General features: G+C 35.2%; 1 protein-coding gene across 1 annotated transcript in view; it reads left to right on the forward strand.

Annotated features, from left to right (window-relative positions):
* The window catches only part of LOC149530622 (uncharacterized), a 102,884-nt gene extending 87,738 nt beyond the window's left edge, over positions 1–15,146 (forward strand). The window contains exons 3-5 of the mRNA XM_089811620.1: positions 8,248–8,406; positions 14,109–14,407; positions 14,594–15,146. Coding sequence (XP_089667746.1) covers positions 8,248–8,406; positions 14,109–14,407; positions 14,594–14,800 — 665 coding nt within the window. The 3' untranslated portion in view covers positions 14,801–15,146. The remainder of the gene's footprint in view (positions 1–8,247; positions 8,407–14,108; positions 14,408–14,593) is intronic.
* Positions 15,147–20,251: the final 5,105 nt, after the last annotated feature.

Below are 20,251 nucleotides of genomic sequence, written 5' to 3' on the forward strand. Positions count from 1 at the left end.
TTCATTTGTAAGAGAACAAGAAGCTGCTGATGCATTGATCAATAGATCAAAAAAAAGCTACTATCAAGGTCCTTCCTCAAAGAGCAAGCCAAAGACACCCACTGAACCAATGGCATCCTCCCAACACCCATTCTTGTAGGTACCTGTGCCTGAAGAGGATGAGGAAGAAGTGGAAATTTCAACCCATAAAAGAGGCCCATTGGACACCGCATTTAAAATGGGGGCAAGAGACCGCGCTGATGAAGCTATTGCACGTTGCCTCTATGCGAATGGGCTTTCTTTCAACTTGGTGAGATCACCATATTGGAAGGAAATGGTGGTAGCAATCAAAGAATCACCAGCTGACTACACAAGCCCGGGCTATGAAAAGGTGCGTACAACTTTATTGCAACAAGAGAGGGCACATATAGAGAGAGACCTTCAACCAATAAAAAAATCTTGGAAAACTTCGGGTCTAACTATTGTGTCAGATGGTTGGAAGGATACAAGAAACCGACCACTGATTAATGTGATTGCAATTTCCCCCAAAGGGGCAATGTTTTTGAAGGCCATTGATTGTGAAGGGCAAGTGAAGGATTCAGAATTCATTTCTAGAATTCTCATTGAGGCCATTGAGATGGTGGGTAGTGAGAATGTGGTACAGGTGGTCACTGACAATGCCAAAAATTGCAGGGGTGCGGGTGCTTTAGTTGAGAGTCGGTATGACCATATTTTTTGGACTCCGTGCATTGTCCACTCCCTTAACTTGATCATGCAGAGGATTGGCACTGAAGTAGATTGGGTGAAGAAAATATATGAAGAGGGGGAGGACATACAGATGTTTGTGACCAACCACCACATGTCACAATCCATTTTTAGAACATACTCCAAATTGGAGTTGCTGAAGGTAAATTAATTTTTTTAAATTACTAAGTTTCATGGTTTTGTAATTTAGTTAAAAATTAAAATTTATAATTATATTGTCAATTGACATATTGTTAACTTGCTTAGGTTGCTGAGACCCGTTTTGCATCTCATACAATCGTTATGAGACGACTCCTCAAGGTAAAAGATGCATTAAGTCAAATGGTCATCGGTCATCAATGGGGTGTATGGAAGATCTCAAATTCAGAAAGAGCACAAAGGATCAGGAATTTGATCTTGAATGAGAGTTGGTGGGCTCGTGTGGCATATGTATTGGATTTCACCGAGCCCATCATGACTATGCTCCGTTTTGCTGATACAGATACACCTTGCTTAGGGGATGTGTATGATGGCATGGACACCATGGTTGAGAAGGTAAAACATTCTATACAAGCACATGAGAGTGACCCCACACAATGTGAAGCCTTATGCAAACAAGTGCAAGCAATTATCAACCATCGCTGGAATAAGATGACTACCCCATTGCACCTCCTTGCATATGCCTTATCTCCTAGTTACTATAGTGAGGAGATAGCTGGTATGCCGGATAGAGTTGCACCATTTGCGGATGAGGAGGTTGCTGAGGGGTGCCACAAAGCCCTTTCAAGACTCTTCCCACTGGAAGAAATGCATGAAAAAGTGAGGGAAGAATTTGGGTTGTTTGCTTCGGGGTTAAAGCATTCTCCATTTGCACTAAAGGACCAAAATAGAATGGGAGCTATCACATGGTGGTACATGTATCCTTTCAAGCATCTTCAACCTCTTGCAATCAAAGTCCTATCACAAGTAAGTTTTTCATTTTGTTTTGTAAATTTGTTTTAAATTTTTATGTTTACACTTGCATTGTAGAATTTAGTGTTTCACACATTCTATAAAATTAATTTGCTTTTCATTTGTATGTTTTGTGACAACTATATAGGTTGCTAGTTCTTCTGCTGCTGAAAGGAATTGGAGTACATACTCCTTTATCCATTCAGTGAAGCGCAACCGGTTAGGCTCCAAGAAAGCTGAGGACTTGGTCTTTGTCCACACGAACTTGCGTCTTTTGTCACGTAAGAATGATCATTACAAGGAAGGGGCAACAAAGCTTTGGGTTGTAGCCCCTGAGTGTGCAGATTTGGATGCAACACTTCATGATCTTGTTACAGTTGGAGACGGTGATGATGTTAGTGTGGCACGTGGTGCATCTAGCATAAGTGGAACCATGCTTGGTTCAAATGATCTTTCAGCAGTTGGAGATGATAATGAGAATGTGGATTTTCTTGCAAATCCCTATGATTCAGAGCCAGACTCTGATTGATTGAATCTTTAGACTTCAATCATTTACCATGTTTTTAAATTTTATTTTGTTGGAATCTTGAACATGACTTATTTGAACTTATTGTTTAAGAGTCAAGACTAAACGCTAATGTTGGACAAGCACATATTGATATTGATATATGAATATCATATGAATTTTGAAATATCTTGAATTTTGTTTAAGGGTTCAATTAACTGTTAAGTATCATAGATTCATAGTCATATTATGCTTTATCAAATGATTTGTTTTTGTATCTTTCTTGCATTTCGTTGCATATATTAATATATATATATATATATACGTTTCCTCCTGCATCCGCATCCAAAAAAAAAAAAAATCCCCGCATCCTGTATCCGCTTCCGGAATCCGCATCCGAATTGGTAACTTAGTTTTTTTCTGGTCTAGATCCTGTAGATACAGAATTCTCTCCCTGATAAGCTTCATGCAACTCTTCCTTCTCCGTGCCAGAGATGTGGAATATGAAATGCCTTAAAGTTCCTTTGGCAGATCTTGTTGGTACACCCGCTCGCTCACAATTTCCACTTTTTATATATTATTAATTTATTATCCTAAAACTCTTCCTCTTCGCTGCTGCAACTCGTGCTAGAAGATAATTTCAGTGCTCAGGAAAAAATGTTTTTCATATATGCCGCTTCTTAATGCTGATAACCATCATGAAAGTAACTTAATATCAAAATGCGGTCAGAGAAAATGATAAAATGGTTCCACCAAAATCAAAAACCTCCTTGTACGCTGAGGAGCAGAAGAAAGTCCACGCCACATGCGTGGTGATCGAGGTTTTGGTTGAGCTGCCTTTTACTTCATGATGTGCAAATTACATGGTTACCGGGAGACCCGTCTCCCCCCTAAAAGTCGCGTCTCGGAGACCGAGACGCGTCTTGGAGACTTTTCGTGTCTCCGGAGACCTCAAAAAAGGTTGGAGACTTCAAGACAAAGTCTCTTGAAGTCTCCTCGTCTCCTAATCCAAAAAGTGGTCTCCTTGAAGTCCCCTGGTAAAATATAATATTAAATAATTTTATATATTTTAGCCCTCATTTTAATTTTTTTAATACAAAAATTAAGACCACCGACAAGTTAAATGATTAAATAATTTAAAATATTTTATTCAATAAATTAATAACTTAAAAAACATTAGAAACACTTTTTAAAAATTATTTTTATTCAACAATTTAAATGATTAAATCATTTAAAATATTTTTGGAGAGATGATTTTTTGGAGAGCATGATAGCTGAAGACCTTGAGATGAATGATCACAACCTTGTGGAGTAGATGATAGTACCATCGACATACTAATACTAGATATATTTCTGTTTTTTGTTTATTGTACAAAGTGTTCATTTTTGTTTGCATATCGGCAATTCAGCATCAAACTATACTTTTTTGAATTTAAAATTTGAATATGTAATGATAATCTCAGCGATTATCAATCTGATATGATGGTGATCATATGCAATATTCGAAAAACAAATATGTCTATGAGATACAATATTGTGATCATGTGAGTTTTGAAATCTTTGACTCTATGAGTCTATTTTAATTTTTAATGTGACATTACTATTATTATTTACTTTGGTCTTACAGTATTACTATTTTCAAATTTTGTATTTACTTTTAGTATTAGACTCTTTAAACTATTAAAAAAAAATTACCGTCTGCAAGTACCCCCATCTCCTATTTGAAAAATTGCCGTACCGGTACCAGTACCAGTACCGGAGACCTCAAAGTGTCCCCGTCTCCCGGTAACCTTGGCAAATTACAATGTTTCAACAACAGACCATTAACATGAACTGTCATTTGAAAGAGACTTGAATAAATTTTTTAAAATTACGATACCATGAGCACACAGAATAAAAACTGGACAGCTATTAAACCAACTAGAGAGTAAAACAAGAAAATGCAAGCATGAAATATTTAAATCTCCATAGAAAAACATTAAAAGTCGAGGAGGTTGCATAAAAGACCAAGCATCGATGGTTATCATGGACTGTCAACACCTCTAAGTAATGGCTTCTCATAAGGTGACAACATTCTATAGAAACCAGGCATCCATATAACAAACAAAATGCAACAAAAACGCTGAGACTTCCAAGATGGGAAGACACAGAGTAAGAGAATCAAACCACCTAAGATATTAAAGACGCCAAAGGAGATCAACCTAGCATGTACACAGGTCTTCAAGCTGGAACGACATTAATCAAGTGATGAGATTACATAGACTTTCCTCGAGAGAGCAAGAAATTTAAAACAGTTCCGCCCATATCCAGGGTCGCACATAATTCACTCGGCCAGTATTCTGCCTGCCCAGGCCAAATCTTTGACAAAACAAAATATAAAACAGGGGAATCTCTGATAAATATGAGAAATAAAGCAGAATCACAGAGAAGTGGTCTGAAATGATGTGAAATCCTTGACGGTCTGCCCAAACAGGGTGCTGAAAAATCATCTCAATGAATGAACAACAACCAGGAACCCCATTTGAGATTAATGTCCAAGGGTGTGAAAACAGAATCCCACAACCTTTTCCTGCATCCTCTCTGCTCATATTCGAAAGAAGTGGAGCATCATGAAGGATGTTATGACAGAAATTACAATTGAAAATGCTTTAAAGACAGGATAGCATAAAGTAGAAATAAGGCCTGAACACCAGATTTCAACACTCAAACTAATAACAAAAGATGCAACACTGCTAAAGTACTTTCTGAGCTGAAAGAACACAAGGACTCCATTATTTGCTGTTAACTAACTAGGCTCTGATACCATGTTGGATTTTAGCCCACAAATCAATGATAAACAACAATAAGGAAGAGGCAAGAGATACGCGAGACGCAAAGATTATTCTGGGAAAACCCTTCTAAAATGAAGGGAAAACCCAACCACACAACAAAATATCATTTTATTGTTCTTAAAAGTTAAAGTGTACAAAATCCTTTGCTTGATGTGATATATATATATATATATATATATAACAATAGGAGAGACTTCACATTACAACCGAAGGTTTCTTGAGTTTCCATGCCTCAACGCGTGTAGTATGACACATCTTTATATTTAATATTACGATTTAATGATAAGTGTCCTCTTCAGCTGAAGGTGACCATAACAATAATAATGTCCATATTTCTAGAGATAAAGATCTCTATGGCAGCTACAATCTTCAATAGAGAGAACCATTGAACTGTTAAAACTGTTGTGTTATAACCATTTTGCTACACAAAATTGTAAAACTAAATATGTTTGATAGCATTATACTTGATTGTTGATCAATGCCAAATGCCAATTGATAATTTAGAATTTCAATGTCTTGTCATAAGCCATATAGGTTAGATTCATAATCTCATTTGTGCAAACTATCTTCCTTCCTCTGGCACTTCACAATTGATCCCCTTAAAAAAAAACTAGATGCCCTAAAAAATGCCAAAATGAGAAAAAGAGAGGATAGAGAAAACGAGCTTTTCCTATGGGTATAAAATGATGCTTTCAAGGTTTGATTAAGGTTTTAGCAGAAAATGAAAGGTCAAAAATTGTCTTTTTAATTTTTTGGTCACTTTTTAAAGTGACCTGGGTTTTTACACATGGGTTTGCCCTGGACGGGCTTGAGTGTGCCCAAGGTATACATGCCCTAGTTGCTGTGGGCGCACTTCGGGTGTACCTTGGGCTTGGGGGCATACATTGGGCACACCTGGGCTTACACCCGGTGCAGGTGCACCATTGAATATGCTGGTATGCAGTAACTTAGATTTGGGTCTTCAAACAGGCTTTCTATGGCAGCTTGCAAATAAAACGATGAGAGACACTGAGAATGATCTTCAGGCTTTGTAATGCTAATTAGCTGGTCAACTTGTATTTTCTCTGATTTCATTTTTTGTTTTTTGTTATCCCAGTGGGTATTCTTGTTGCCCAAACCAATGCCCAACCTGCCTTACCTTGGTCTTACGATCTGCCAAGTTGTGGTTAGGAAGGGGCAAGTGAGGGGAGACTAATCCCAGTGAACCAGCTTGCGACCCACAATATGCGCAGCAGGGAATACGGGCTTGGGTACCGTATGAGGTTCGAACCTGTGTCCGTCAGCTGCTCATCCAACAGCACAACCAACTGGTTGATTGCATTTTTTACATGTGTATCTTGTACAGGTTTGCAATGGTAGCTTGCAATTATTGGCTACCAGATCAAATTTGAGTTTCTAACTCAGTGTGTTAGTTATTGTGAGTAGTTGGTTTTTACCTTTTACTTTTAGTAATTATGTGATTTTTTCTTGATATATAACTAATAAGTAATATATGTCTTTCTAGCATAAATGTTTCATGACTACAAAATTTTGAAAACAGTGCAAGCGAGCTGCTGTTTTGGAGATTTTGTCTTCTTTGCCATTCAGGTGATGTAGGTGTGAAACATTGATGTGAGTGCATTATTTACATGTAATCTGAGAAGTGTAAGTGAGGTTTATTTTCTCGACTCTCAATCAATATCCAGATGAATTGGACTGATGCAGAAGGAAATTTCAGTGTGATAGTAGAGATGGCAAAATTGTGTTGGATATGGTATGAAAATAGTTGTATTCAGATTGAGTAGCGCGTATTTGAATCAGAGGATTATTTTTTAATTACACTATGAAATAAGAATCTGTACTCAGTGGGCCGAGACCTTGTGCTTTTCCTACATGGCATGAATCATACCATTATAATGTGGCAAGTGTGAGATGAGTCATGAGGTGAAGCATTACCTGTGAGTTCGCAGCCAAGACTCATCCGATTGTCAACTTTAAGTGGGAATTGTGAGTCTGAAGTGTGCACTGACTCACAAGGCAAAGCAGTAGTTGCTAGTTTCAAGTCAGCACTTGCTGAGTCATCAGATGTGGCAATGCTACTTATGAGTCTGATATTAGGCTTGGTAAGTCTGATGGACTAAATAAAAAGAAGTGCATTAAAATCACACTTAAAACACAAAAAGACATAATTAAAGACTAAAATGTCACTGAAGTAGGCCCAAGTGACTTTTTCTCTTTCATTTCATGCACATACACTGAGTTTTCCCCACGTTCAATTTGAAATCTGATTTTCTGAATGTTTTGTGCATGGATTGATTTTAAGTATTCTGATTTGGATCATATAAATGTTAATTTTTTTCAAATGTTGGGTTTTGTTTATGGTTTGAATCTATATCATGTTTACCATTCAGTTAAGCTGGACATCAGGGAGCTTATCTGCGTTTTACCTTCCTCCTGTGAATGAGATTGGTTAGCTTGAATTAGCTACTCTCTTGGTATTATTTTTCGTAGATACAAAATTCTAATTTTTACAAGTACAATCTTCTTGAAAGTATGCCTATTGTTTTGTTTGTTTTGTATATTGTCTTCCTATACTGGGTTATCCTTGAAGAAAATTATTGAGAACAATTATCAAGCTACACAGAAAACAAACTAGTAGCAGGTTTGGATATTCATTATTTATTGAAATGAATCTGTTGATTATGTTGATATGGCTTTTTGAAGATGTCATGTGAAAATCCTTGCGTATTGATGGAATGAAAGGCTGTTAGTTCACACCTTCTGAAGCAATGAATCTTCATAGTAAATGTCTTCTATGTAGAAAAAATTGGTCAATCTGATAGTGGTCATTGACAACTTATTATTTTTCTACTCTCTAGCACTCTGAAACATTGATGATAAAAATATGTACGCAATCGAACTCCAAAAAACTGTTTTGTACTTCTAATGGATTGTGGGAATCTGATTGCATTAACTTATTCTTGCAAGACTCCTATTATTTTAGTAATAGATTACTATCTGGTCATGCTCTCACAGTGGCTATTTCCAAATATTCTAGTGCAAGAAATCTATGTCCTTGAAGCATTAGCTCACAGATCTACTTGCCAAAGTGTTCAGTGATGATTTATTTCTCTTATGAGAAAGAAGTAACTGCTTTCTAAACTTTGAGATTGCATATCATTCTTTTAATACTTTTCAATGCGCTAATTTCTTTTTTAATATTTATGTAACTATTTCACGCTGTTATGGAACATGCAGTGACTGCACTATTCACCCTGGCTTACAAGCTTCAGCCTGCCGTCATCTTTATTGATGAGGTTGACAGTTTTTTGGGTCAACGGCGATCAACTGAGCACGAAGTTCTTACAAATATGAAGACGGAGTTTATGGCTTTGTGGGATGGCTTTACCACAGATCGTAAGTTTCTCTTTCAATATTATTGCATAATTGCTATAATTTATATCTTGATAAACAAGCTCCACATTTAGTGGGCATTGGGATGCATTCATGAACTGCATTTGAAGTCTATTTGTTTCTACCTGGATGGTCATAAGCACAATAACTCTAATATTTAGGGAGTATGCTTTTACTCTTACCTAGACCCTACTGGTGGGACGTTTTATTCAAAAATATGAAATGGTATTTTACGATCTATGGTTTGGGAGGAGATATTCGAGATAACAACATTTCAATGGTAAATAGGTAAAAGGCTTTATAAACTTTGAAATTGAAATCAACAGTGAATTCTGGTGTCTGTATCGGAAACATCTAGCAATCTCTTCCCAAGGTTATAAAATTATTCAAAACGTGTAATCAAAGGTAAATTACTCAAGTACTTGTTTTGTGCTTGGATACAATAGAGTCCACTTCGATTACAATATTATGTTATTAATGGCTAACTATTCCACAACCACTTGTTTTATGCTTGAATATTATAGTGTCCACTTTCTCTTGCTAATTATACACATGCTTTATGCCTTAAAAGCAGGGGATTCATTCAGGGTTTTATCAACTACTGGTGATTGGTGAAATGTATAGTGATTACATTGCACCAGTGTGCATTTGGGCCTGAAAAACTGTTTCTCCAGTGAGCATTAAAATACTGCTACTATTAGTTGCATTTCCATGCACCTGGATTTCTGAGTGGGGCTTCTGTAAAACAGGAATGACCTCATGCCTGATGCTCACAGTCCCTTAAAACAGTCAAGAACATAGTCAATCGGAGACGGGCAATAAACATGGGTCCAAGGATGTGGATATAGATGCGAATTTCAATATTGAAAAATAATAAACTCTCATAAACATCAAATCATATGAAAACTGAGGTTCTCATCTTTCCTCACTTATGTGATAATTTTTCTTTGAATTTGTACTGCCAAAACATGCAATTTATTGCCTTGCACTTTTTGGCTTCATTCTAAGCACATCTTGTTTCCTGTTATTTAATCATGACAAATGACATGATAATATTTTGTAGTGCCTTTTGTTTTTAGTAGTAGTGTTGGTAAAAGTATTTGTTATTGTCATATTATCTCTGTAACTGACCCTGTTCACCCTTTGAGCAGTGACAACCGAGCCAACAGTTGGGGAGATTGGAATTGATCACTATCAGAATGCAATCGTCCTCTGTTTTAGAGGAGCAGCTTCCTTGTATGATTGGGTTATTTTAATGTTTATGTACTTCTAACCTGAAAGTACATAAAGGAGAAAACATAAAGCTAATAGACATATGAATACCAAATAGGATTTCACAATGGGTAGCTGATTACAAAAGGGATTCAAGTGCAAAATGAAATGATGGGCAAAGAAGGATAACAGATCCTGATATACAAAAGGATATACCACTCTATAATGTATTCAAATCAAGATACCAAGAAATGAGTGCATTTTGTGCCATCAATCGCATAAATTAGGAAGAACTGGGTTTTTGCCAACCATAAAGTGATTACTAACTCAACATATGAGAAGTTAGTAATGATAATTCACAAGCACATTCGAGACTTACGAATGAAAGCATTCTTGACTATCCTCTGAAAATATTGCAAGTTTCTCTAGCATTTCCCTTAAATAAGAATTCCACCCCTTTTACATTACAAATACCTTGCATTTATATAGTCTCCTTGAATAGCTAACCCATAACCACTTAGCATAACCACCCAACTACCCTTTGTAACTACTTCACATAACTACCAACTTAATTAAACATTTATGTGAAGTGTATGATCTTCCCTTCCTAATTTGCCCTAAAATCACAATTGTGACAAACTAGGTCTAGTTTTACATCTTAACAATTACATCTTTCCAAAAAATATGATCCTGGACTTGGATCCTGCAATCATAAACAATATATACAAATATACATATATACATTTATATTCCATTAGGTTAGTCAAGCTGCATTGTATTCATAGAGTATAAAAACCCAAGATGCTGATCCTGGTTCTGATTCAGACTCAGTTCTGATTTTGATTCTTGGATTCGGCAATTTTTTTGGACAGGTTCTTGTACCACAGGTATATTTGTAGACATTTAAAAAAATAAAAAATGTATATATGTATGCATATTCATAAATCATATATGTAACATATTCAATGTTTATTCATTATTGGTTCAAAACTTCGTACATATAATAATGGGTGACAATGGACAAAACACACAATAGAGATTTTCATCTAGAGAATGTTTAAATGGGTTAATAACTCGAAGCTGGGGATGCTACCCATATCCCATTCGCCAGTCAGTGGCATACCTGGAGATTTGCCACATTCGACTTAATGGAGCTGTACATTAACCCTGCGACCTCGTCTGTCTCACCTCACTTTTGTATGTCATGAGAAAGTCAAGATTGAGAAAAATAAATGTGGCCAAAAAATGTCAAAGTCATTAAACAACTGTTTTTAAAAATTTCAAACTACAATTTTCATAATCATTTTCCTTGACAACTTCCAGCCGTTGCTTTTCACCTCACATGCCATCATGATCTTCTAGAACACTGCCAAGATGCCTATAAAGCTGTTTTCCGTTTACATATTTGCTATCCATTCCTTTTGGCACTCACAGACTACAGTATTGCTCCAATAATGAGTCCAACTGAAAATAATTGCTAAAACGACCAGCACATAATCAGTAACAACTCCTTAAGAGGCCCAATGCCATTTAAAGTGCAATCATAACACCTGCTGCAGCTTACTGCAGATCTGCAGCATGTTTCTGAAAATAATAATAATAAAAGAATAGTATGTGCGGCCTGTTTTTGGATATCGACAGCCTTGGATGCCCGTGGATTCTGCCTTGGGCTCCGGTCGGGCAATCGGATACCCACAGGGAATCTGGATGCCTGGCTAGAACCTTGCTGGAATCTGGGCAGAATTAGGATTAGAGTTTACACTGGAATTAGGATCTGGGGCTAAACTAAAGGATCTAGTGACTTAGATACAAGCATTAGGTGAAGAGACATGATGGTTTTGGTGAAGCCATTTCTACACTAAGCCTAAGAGTGTATTTCTTATTTCCCCAACCATGTTTCGTTTACCAACAGACAGTTGCCATCTTGTGGAGTCAGGCAGAGGTTGTAAGAGGTTACTTGACTCTGTAAGTGCCCTCTTTGTCCTAGGCCACAACAGACCTACCAGAATGACTTTCTTTTGAGCCACTTTCCCCCCTTTTCTTATATGTCAAGCCCTCTCTCTCATAAGGTGGGTTTCAGACAGTACACATAGCTACTCTCTGTTGCCAACTTGTGAACTCCGGCTAAGTTTGTAAGGGGTTACTTGACTAAGTGCCCTCTTAGTCCTAGGCTGCAAAGGTCATACTAGGACAGTCCTCTTCCTAGCCCCTCGCCAACCTTTTCTTCTGCTTCGGGCCCTTTCTACAAGATAGGTTACAGACAATCAAGTGCATCCAATATTCTACTGCGAACTTTCATTTAAGCATCATGCATTATTCATATACACAGATATAATTATACCTCAATTACTTGTGAAAAAGAAGGATGGCGAAGATGGCTGATCTGCTATAATACCAGCCTGCCAATCTGAAGTTAATTTCATGGATGTAAATGCTGATCATTGATCTTTGTCATTTCATGTGCTTGTTATGCCTATTGCTTAGATAATTTTTTATGATTATATTTGTTGATGCAAGGGACTGCTGAATGTTGTAATTTTGGAAAATCAGTTCATGCCTTATACTCTGATCTGCCCTTTAATGAAGTACAGCTTGCTGATCGAGTACTCGTTATTCATCCCTTGATTCACAGTGCAATGCATCTCTTTCAATGCTTGGAATGAACCCTCCTTTATACTTAAGTGGGTCATCATCTTTCATAAGGATTTGAGTACTCTTTATTGTTGCCTTCAAAAATAATATGTCATTCCCCAAAGTGATCTCACTTGGGTGTCCTCAAACGAAACCTTCTTTCCTTTATATCTTTCAATTTGGGGAAACGTCACACGTCTTCATCATGTGTTCTCCTTTGCAATTGTCACAACCTTTCATGATTTTTGCCTTTAGAAAGAGTCACAACCTTAGACATTTGTACCCTTTGCAAGAGTCACAAGACTCACAGCCCTTTGTAATTGTCCCTCTTTGAAAGAGTTACAACCCTTTTGAAGAGTTACAACCCTTTTGAAGAGTCACAACCCTTGGCAAGGCATTTTTAAATTCATATGCTCTCCTCTTTCTTCTATCCTCCCTACCCCTTTCAGATGAATTCTCCTCCCTTTTATATCATGTTAGGGGAGTCACTCTTCATTATGTGTATCTTACCCTTTTGTTATCTTAATTGACTTGTAATTATATTATATTATACAAATATTTATCCATTTATTTAGTTTTATATTTTTAATTTTCTTATTATTTATAATTAAATCCTATCTCATAAAGGGAACAGTACAAAGTGTGCAAGGAAGCCACATTCAAAACCCCTTTACAATGTTACATTAATCATTATTGGGGAACCATTTCAGAATCTTCAGACATTTCAGGACAACTGGAAACTAGAACTCCAAATATACTCGAAGAAACCTACAAAATAAAGGAAAACTAGAAAAGAATTTAGAATATTTTTGGTTGATACAGGTTTTCTCTTAGGGACACTTGCATCTTGATGGCTGTAAAATTGTAAATGCAGGGAATACGTATATTTCTGCTTCTTTTCATTTGGGCTTTGCTTGTAAAATAAGTATGTTTGATTTTCTTTGTATGTAAAATTGTAAATGGAGGGAATATGTATGTTTCTGCTTCTTTTCATTTGGGCTTTGCTTTTGAAATGAGTATGTTTGATTTTCTTTTCTTTGTACTTAGCTCGTAAGATTCTGCAGACACTTCCTTGGAATATTTGCAAATCGTGTGTTTGCCAGTCCCATTCACAGATTTTTCATTTTTGGTTTGCATTGTGTAGTTCCACTGTTACGGGCATAAACACAAATTGTGAACTTTAGGAATATCTCTTAGGAATATGCTGCTTTTCTTCATGTGGAACATCTGCGGGGAGTCATTCTTTAGTATCCTAGAAAAAGGTTTTAATGATGGCCACTACTCTGATAGGAAACTGGGGATTGGAAGTCACAATATTCTTTTATGTTCCCATGTCAAGTAGCATAGTTGATGGATCTACTGAATATTCGCTTGTTGATTAGATTACCTGTTAACTATGTGATAGGTATAACTCACCCCTTTTCGAATCACATACAAGCCAGAGTTTAACTTATTCCTTTTAGTTGCAGACAAACTATTAAATCCGAGGTGTTAATCTTGATGACCTGTTAAATATAATTGTCAATTCTTTCTTATGTAGATGTGAGTTACGTACAACCAGAAGACAAGTTATCCAGCCATAAGTCTTTCTGTATTCGGTTACCCACATTATTTGAAATGTAAGGCAATGTAAGTCTTATTATTTTTATTTTGGATGCAATTAAATGACAGATTTTGATTATGAAAATCTTGGAGTGAAAATTATTGCTGCAACCAGTTTGAGCTGCTAATGCATTTTCTTTTTTCAGTTTTGAATGTAGTATTTTTTTAGTGGCTTTCTTTGCATCAGAATAACTTCATTATGGAATTCAGAGAGCAGATTCAAAATAAAGTGTTTTTATACTATTGATTTACATGTGAAGAGAATGCTCGAGTTATGGTGCTTGCTGCAACAAATAGACCTTGGGAGCTTGATGATGCAATCTTGCGTCGCCTTCCCCAAGCATTTGAAGTGGGCATGCCAGACCTTAAGGAGAGGGCAAAAATCCTAAAAGTAATTTTGAAGGGCGAAAATGTGGAGGATGCCATTGACTTTGATCATATAGCTGGCTTATGTGAAGGATACAGCGGCTCTGATTTGACAGAACTATGTAAGCAAGCAGCATATGCCCCAATTAGAGAGATGTTAGAGCAGGAAAAGACTGGCCAGATAACTTCTCAGGTTAGTGCTTCAAACTTATATTAGATGTAAAGCTGTCTTGTAAATATCTGTGAATGTAAGTTGCTTTACTTGTATATATTTAGTATTTACTATAAGAGGGATTTTGAAGACAGCCTTGGTGGTAGTTATCGTTTTTATTTTTTTTACAATGAGTTAATTAGAAATGATCTTTTATTTTGGCTCCAGATTCCGAGACCCTTAAAGCAGTCAGACTTGGAGAGGGTCTTGTCGGTTTCAAAGACATCCAAGCTTGCTTCTACTGAGTATTCAAGTAGAAGACAAACTGATTCACAGGGTCAGTCAGGGGCATCATCTGACCAATCAGAGGTTACTTTAGCTGATTTCCTGAAATTTATTTCCCTATTTGGTGCCAGAAGAACTCAAAGGCCTTGATGGAAATGAAGCTGAAGGCCTCAGTGTTTGCGGGAAGTGTGACAAAATTCAAACGCATCACACATTTTCTCACATAGACCTCCTGAAACAAAGATATATTTTGATGCAATCATATTGAGTAGCTACTTGTTTCCCGTGCACTTTGCTGCCTTCTAGGCTTTTTGCGATGCAAATTTTGGTGTATGATTCATCATTTAGTATGTAACAGTTTAGGTTACTATCACTTAATATTATAATTTCTCACTAAATTTTGCCTGCCTTCTATTTAACATATTATAAATTCTTTGTTAATATCACTTTTGCAGTGATTTCTATATGAAGCTGCTAAATAATTATTTTGTTGAAATTGTTTCGTTTGTTCCTTATATATCACAAATCTCACAAAGCAAATCAATATAGATATTTTATTATCTTGGTTTTGTTGTGTTTTTTATTAAGGAAAACAGGTTTTGAAGGGTGCTTGAAACCCTATACAAATCGAAAAATTTTAAATGAAGCCCAAACTAAAAAATATTACAGCCCAAAGGTGAAATAGGTCACCAACCAAAACAAGGTGACCAGGGTGGCATCACAGATAACATAGTGCTCATCAACCACCAAAACAGGTTGTGAACAAGCACCCAAAACCCCATGGTTACAAAAGAAATAGACGATCAGTCCCTAATCATATCAAACTACAAAGAACAACAGGCCAAAATAGCAAAGAGATCCAAATCTTGGTTTTGTTGTGTTGTTTTGTATTTTAAATTAACTTTTTTGCACACCAGAATAAAACATATTGAAAGTAAAAAATCAGTTGAAAAATAGTTAACTAAGTCTTAACAATATCATTAACTTTAATCCAAACAAATATAAAATGCCTTTCGAGATGACGCTGAATCACTTTGAGCCTTTTGAGATGCACATTTTTTTGTTTTTATAATTCATCAAGACCTTGTAATGCAAAATCCTTGGACATAGTGATCAAACATAGACTAACAGATTTTTGTTTTAGTTTAAAAGAAATGTTTTAACATCATATATGCACATCACAAGTGGAAAATCAATGTTCAATATTTAAATTCAAGGTACAATTCCTACACGGTTAGTCATACAGGTCCATTTATCAAATATGAACTCACTTAATCCCTAAGATGATCGATATCCGATCTATTCCAATATGGAATATGATGTTCTATTGTACAATAGGGAAACTTGCTATGGAAAGTGTGTACCAAAATATTGGACACTTCTATAAACCTTTATATTTGAGAAATCAAGTGTATTTGAATACCCTAATGGTGACTTATAGCTTCCTAGTCAATGCTTGTAAGAACCAAATAGATGGTGATAGGGCTCTTAGATATACCTTGCAAGGTGCACTATGGAATGAAATATTCAAACGGATGACAAGCAATGAGTTTGCAAACATCAAGAGATCTCCGTAAATGCGTGCATGAGAAAGTAGACCAAGTTAAAAAATGCAAGAATGCAAAAAACTAATCTAACATGGATAATAGATTACTATTCTATACTAATTAAGGTAGCTCTAAGCTAAAATGGATGGTAGGGTACTATTCCATACTAATTAAGGTAGATTAGCTAAGCTAGACACAAGAGAGAGAATACACTAATGCTAAAATAACACTTTTATCAAAAGGAGGTGGAATAGTTACATCGATAGTTATATATAGTAAATGATAAGTAGTAGAAAAAATGAGATGTGATACTTCAAATGCAAAGGTCTTGACAACTTAGAACAATTAGATTATCCTCATAAAACCCATAGAATTGTAAATGCGACAATTTTTTTAATTAAAATCAAACCCTAATATAAGACATATTAACTCAAATCATAATAATAACTCATGCCCTAATTTTAATTGAACCTTAAAGTCTATCACTCTAATAGTAATTTATATCTTACCAAAAATACATTACAGATAAGATCCTCTTACTAAGTTTACTTCTTTATCACAATTCTGTGTAGTGCTTCACCATTATCAACTATGAGTGTGTCAATTTGAGAAAACATTTTAATGTTTCATTTTACCATTGATAAGAGTGATAATCATAGTAACGGTCAAAGCAAATTATATTGCTATTGATGATAGTGGAACGGGTAATCATGCATTGAAGTGAAAAAATTGTTCTCGTGCAGCTTTAGAGAGTTCTCTATGCCCTCTCCCTTTCTTTAAACTCATTGTAGGTGGCTTGATTTGAGGGGGAGAATCAACCTTCATACCTCTAAAACTTTTCATAAATTGAAGATTGAATTTTAAAAGTAGTAGCAATAGTTTACTTAAATTTGTGTGAGTGACGATGTATATAGTTGTGTGGGAAATAAAAGATTTACAAGAAGAATGGCTAGTTTTGTCAATTCCCAATCGCAAGAGAAAGAGGGCATCATCCACTAATAATTGCTAATTCTGTGTTTTGAAACAATGAAATTTGCATTCTATATGTTATTAGCTTCTTATGAGGAAGCAAAACAACGCCAAGGTCAAGAAAAAAGGGATTTCTTTCATTTTGATGTCTTGAAGGGAATATAATGTAAGAGATTGAGTAATTGTAAAGGATATTTTGAGAAATAATACGTTATAAAGTTCTAGGGTATTAAGAAACAAAGCTACAATTTTTGAAAAATTTTAATATGAAATTCTAGGGTATTAAGAAACCAAGGTACAATTTTTTGAAATTTTTAAATATGAGATTATGGTTAGGTTGGTGAATTCTCAACACTCTTTAACCATTTTTATTAATGCATCATGTAGAGGGCAGCAACTCAAATGATTTGACAAGCGTTTGCTTTATACTGATCTTGAGATCTCAACCTTGTACATTCCCTCTGTTTCTAAAGAGGCTATTGAACAAGTATTTCAAATAGAAATTGTAGAAGTGGGTCTAATGATAAGACAAGGGGTAGCAATAGTCCTTGTCTTTGTTTACTAATTTATAAAATTGTCTTTTTGTACATTCTTTAATTTTGCATGTTGTAATCAATATCATTTTGTATAACTCTTTATCATTTTGTTGATTCTCTTACCAACCATTCTTATGTATATTAGGAGTGGGTCCATAGAGAACCCAAAGCACTATTATCTATGAAAACAACTGTTGATAGTCCCTCCCCTAATGAAGTATAAATTTATTAATTTATCAATATATATTGGTTTAATTACAAGTTGGTGTTGAGATTTGCATTGGGCAAATGGTATACTCATATAATAATGGGGATTTGAATGATATATATATATATATATATATATATATATATATATATATATATATATATATATATATATATATATATATATATATATAATGAGTTTTCCTAGACCTATAGGTTTTGAGACAAAAACTCTATGTTACTTTGAGAATTATACTACTTTCTTGGGTTATCTATAATATAATTACTAAGTGCCATAGAGAAACCAAAGTTTACTATGTTGGTGATGTCTCTACAATGTGAGATTAAGAAGACAAGCGCCCATCTCTAACATATTGCTACTCTCATGAATGTGTTCTTAACTATTGCAAAAAATTCATTCCGAACATTGGGAAGTAAGCTAAAAAATAACAACTCTTGTCACTCAAACCAACTATCAGAGTGAGACATTACAATTCTCCAACGTGAATCCAACAATAAATAGCCTATCGGCTAATAAAAACCTAAAAAAGAGAAATAAGAACAAGCTAATGCTGGATTGAAAGCACAAAAGGGAGATGCAAGCACAAAAGAGCGACGTGTTTTCAAATGAGGAGAGGGCCTCCTTTTATAGAATTTTAGAAATGAGAGGATGATCAAAGATTAAGAGACAAAAGAACAGGGGCCAAGATTAAGAGTCCAAAGGAAAGGCCAAGACGAATAGGCAAAACCAATGAGTCCAAACTTTGCGAAATTCAAAGATTCCATCCTCATGGAATGTTGTTTTTGTGATGATTGCTACAAGTATAATAGCAATGCCATAATGTTTTGGTATGTATTTTCCAATTGCAACCACCTCTCATATTTATAAGAGAGTGAGATAATAGACATGTCCCATGTTATATATACTATTTTTCCACTTAGCTAGGGAAGATAAACACAAGACATATTAAATAATTGGGATTAATATTTAGAATGTCAAATTTTAAGGACATCTTTGATCACAAGATCTCCAACATTTGATATCATGAGTATTGGTCTTGCAGAATATCAACACATCATAGTCACCAAGTACTCGAATAAAGTTTGATATCACATTTGATATTATGAGTATTGGTCTTTCACAATATCAACACATGATATTCTTTAAGTACTCAAAAAGGTTTGATATCATATATGATATCATGAGTAGTGGTCTTCTAAAACATTGACACAAGATATTCACCAAGTACTAAAAAATATTTATAAGGTATGTGCACGCACATTCTCCTAATGTGTACCATATAAACATCCACTATGCAAGGTATAATCTATCATGATCTACATAGACATCATGAGACATCCATCATAATAGAAAATTATGTTATTGTAAGATCATCACCTTTCAATAATTTTTGCAAATACAGGTGATGATCATTTGGAAGTTGTCACTTCCTCATGATGTACATAGGGGTATGCCCATTAAATCATGCAATCACACACATGACACAAAAAGGTTGCATGAATTCAAAAATCTCTCTTATTATGATATGATCAAGATCTTCAAAGATTCAAATGAAACATGTCCTATATCCGCTTCTTTAGATGGATGTGTTAGACTCCCTCTGAACATCAATCTTTTGAGCCTGTTTACTTTTAAATAAGTGTCAAACTCCCTCTGAATTGGATATCAATCCTCCTTTTCCTATAAGAACATTCTCAGAAAAGATCAAGGCAAATAATTCTTATAGTTCTAGACACTTGTCTTGCTTCATTATGAATCTCATCATAATATTTTTTACTATCAATTAGTTGTTATAATGATTACTTATTAATCTATCTCTCTAATTTAATTATTTATTAGTCATAAATAAATGACATATGAGTTTATTCCCTTTTAATTATCAATTCACACTTCTTTTTTGGTAAGCTCTGCCTAGGGGCAGTACTCTTTGAATTACTAAGAAAGAAAATGTCTAATATCAAGGGATTAACACTCCATTACATATCATCCCAACTAACCAAACGTGTCGAATTAATGAACTAGGTATCCAATCCCATTGCCGACTGAAATCAACTTGATAGAGACTATAGCTAGGAAAAGATCATCATTTTCTTAGCAAAATGTTTCAAACTTACTCAAATCATATTCTTTTGCAACCCCAGATTTGAAAAGTGCCCAAGCTTTCTTCATCTTTTTCTTCTTTCCCTCAACTTCAAGAAAGGAAACACTCAAAAGGCCCCTTCCAGCCAAGTTAGTATCTATCAGATCTAGTGCATTCATCACTTCCAAATAGAGATTTTTAGCAATCATCCTCCTAGCCACACCATATGCAAAAATATGA

This window comes from Cupressus sempervirens, chromosome 11 (assembly GCF_028749045.1).
Source record: "Cupressus sempervirens isolate cs-2001-9-10 chromosome 11, ASM2874904v1, whole genome shotgun sequence".
In the NCBI taxonomy this organism is placed as follows: domain Eukaryota; kingdom Viridiplantae; phylum Streptophyta; class Pinopsida; order Cupressales; family Cupressaceae; genus Cupressus; species Cupressus sempervirens.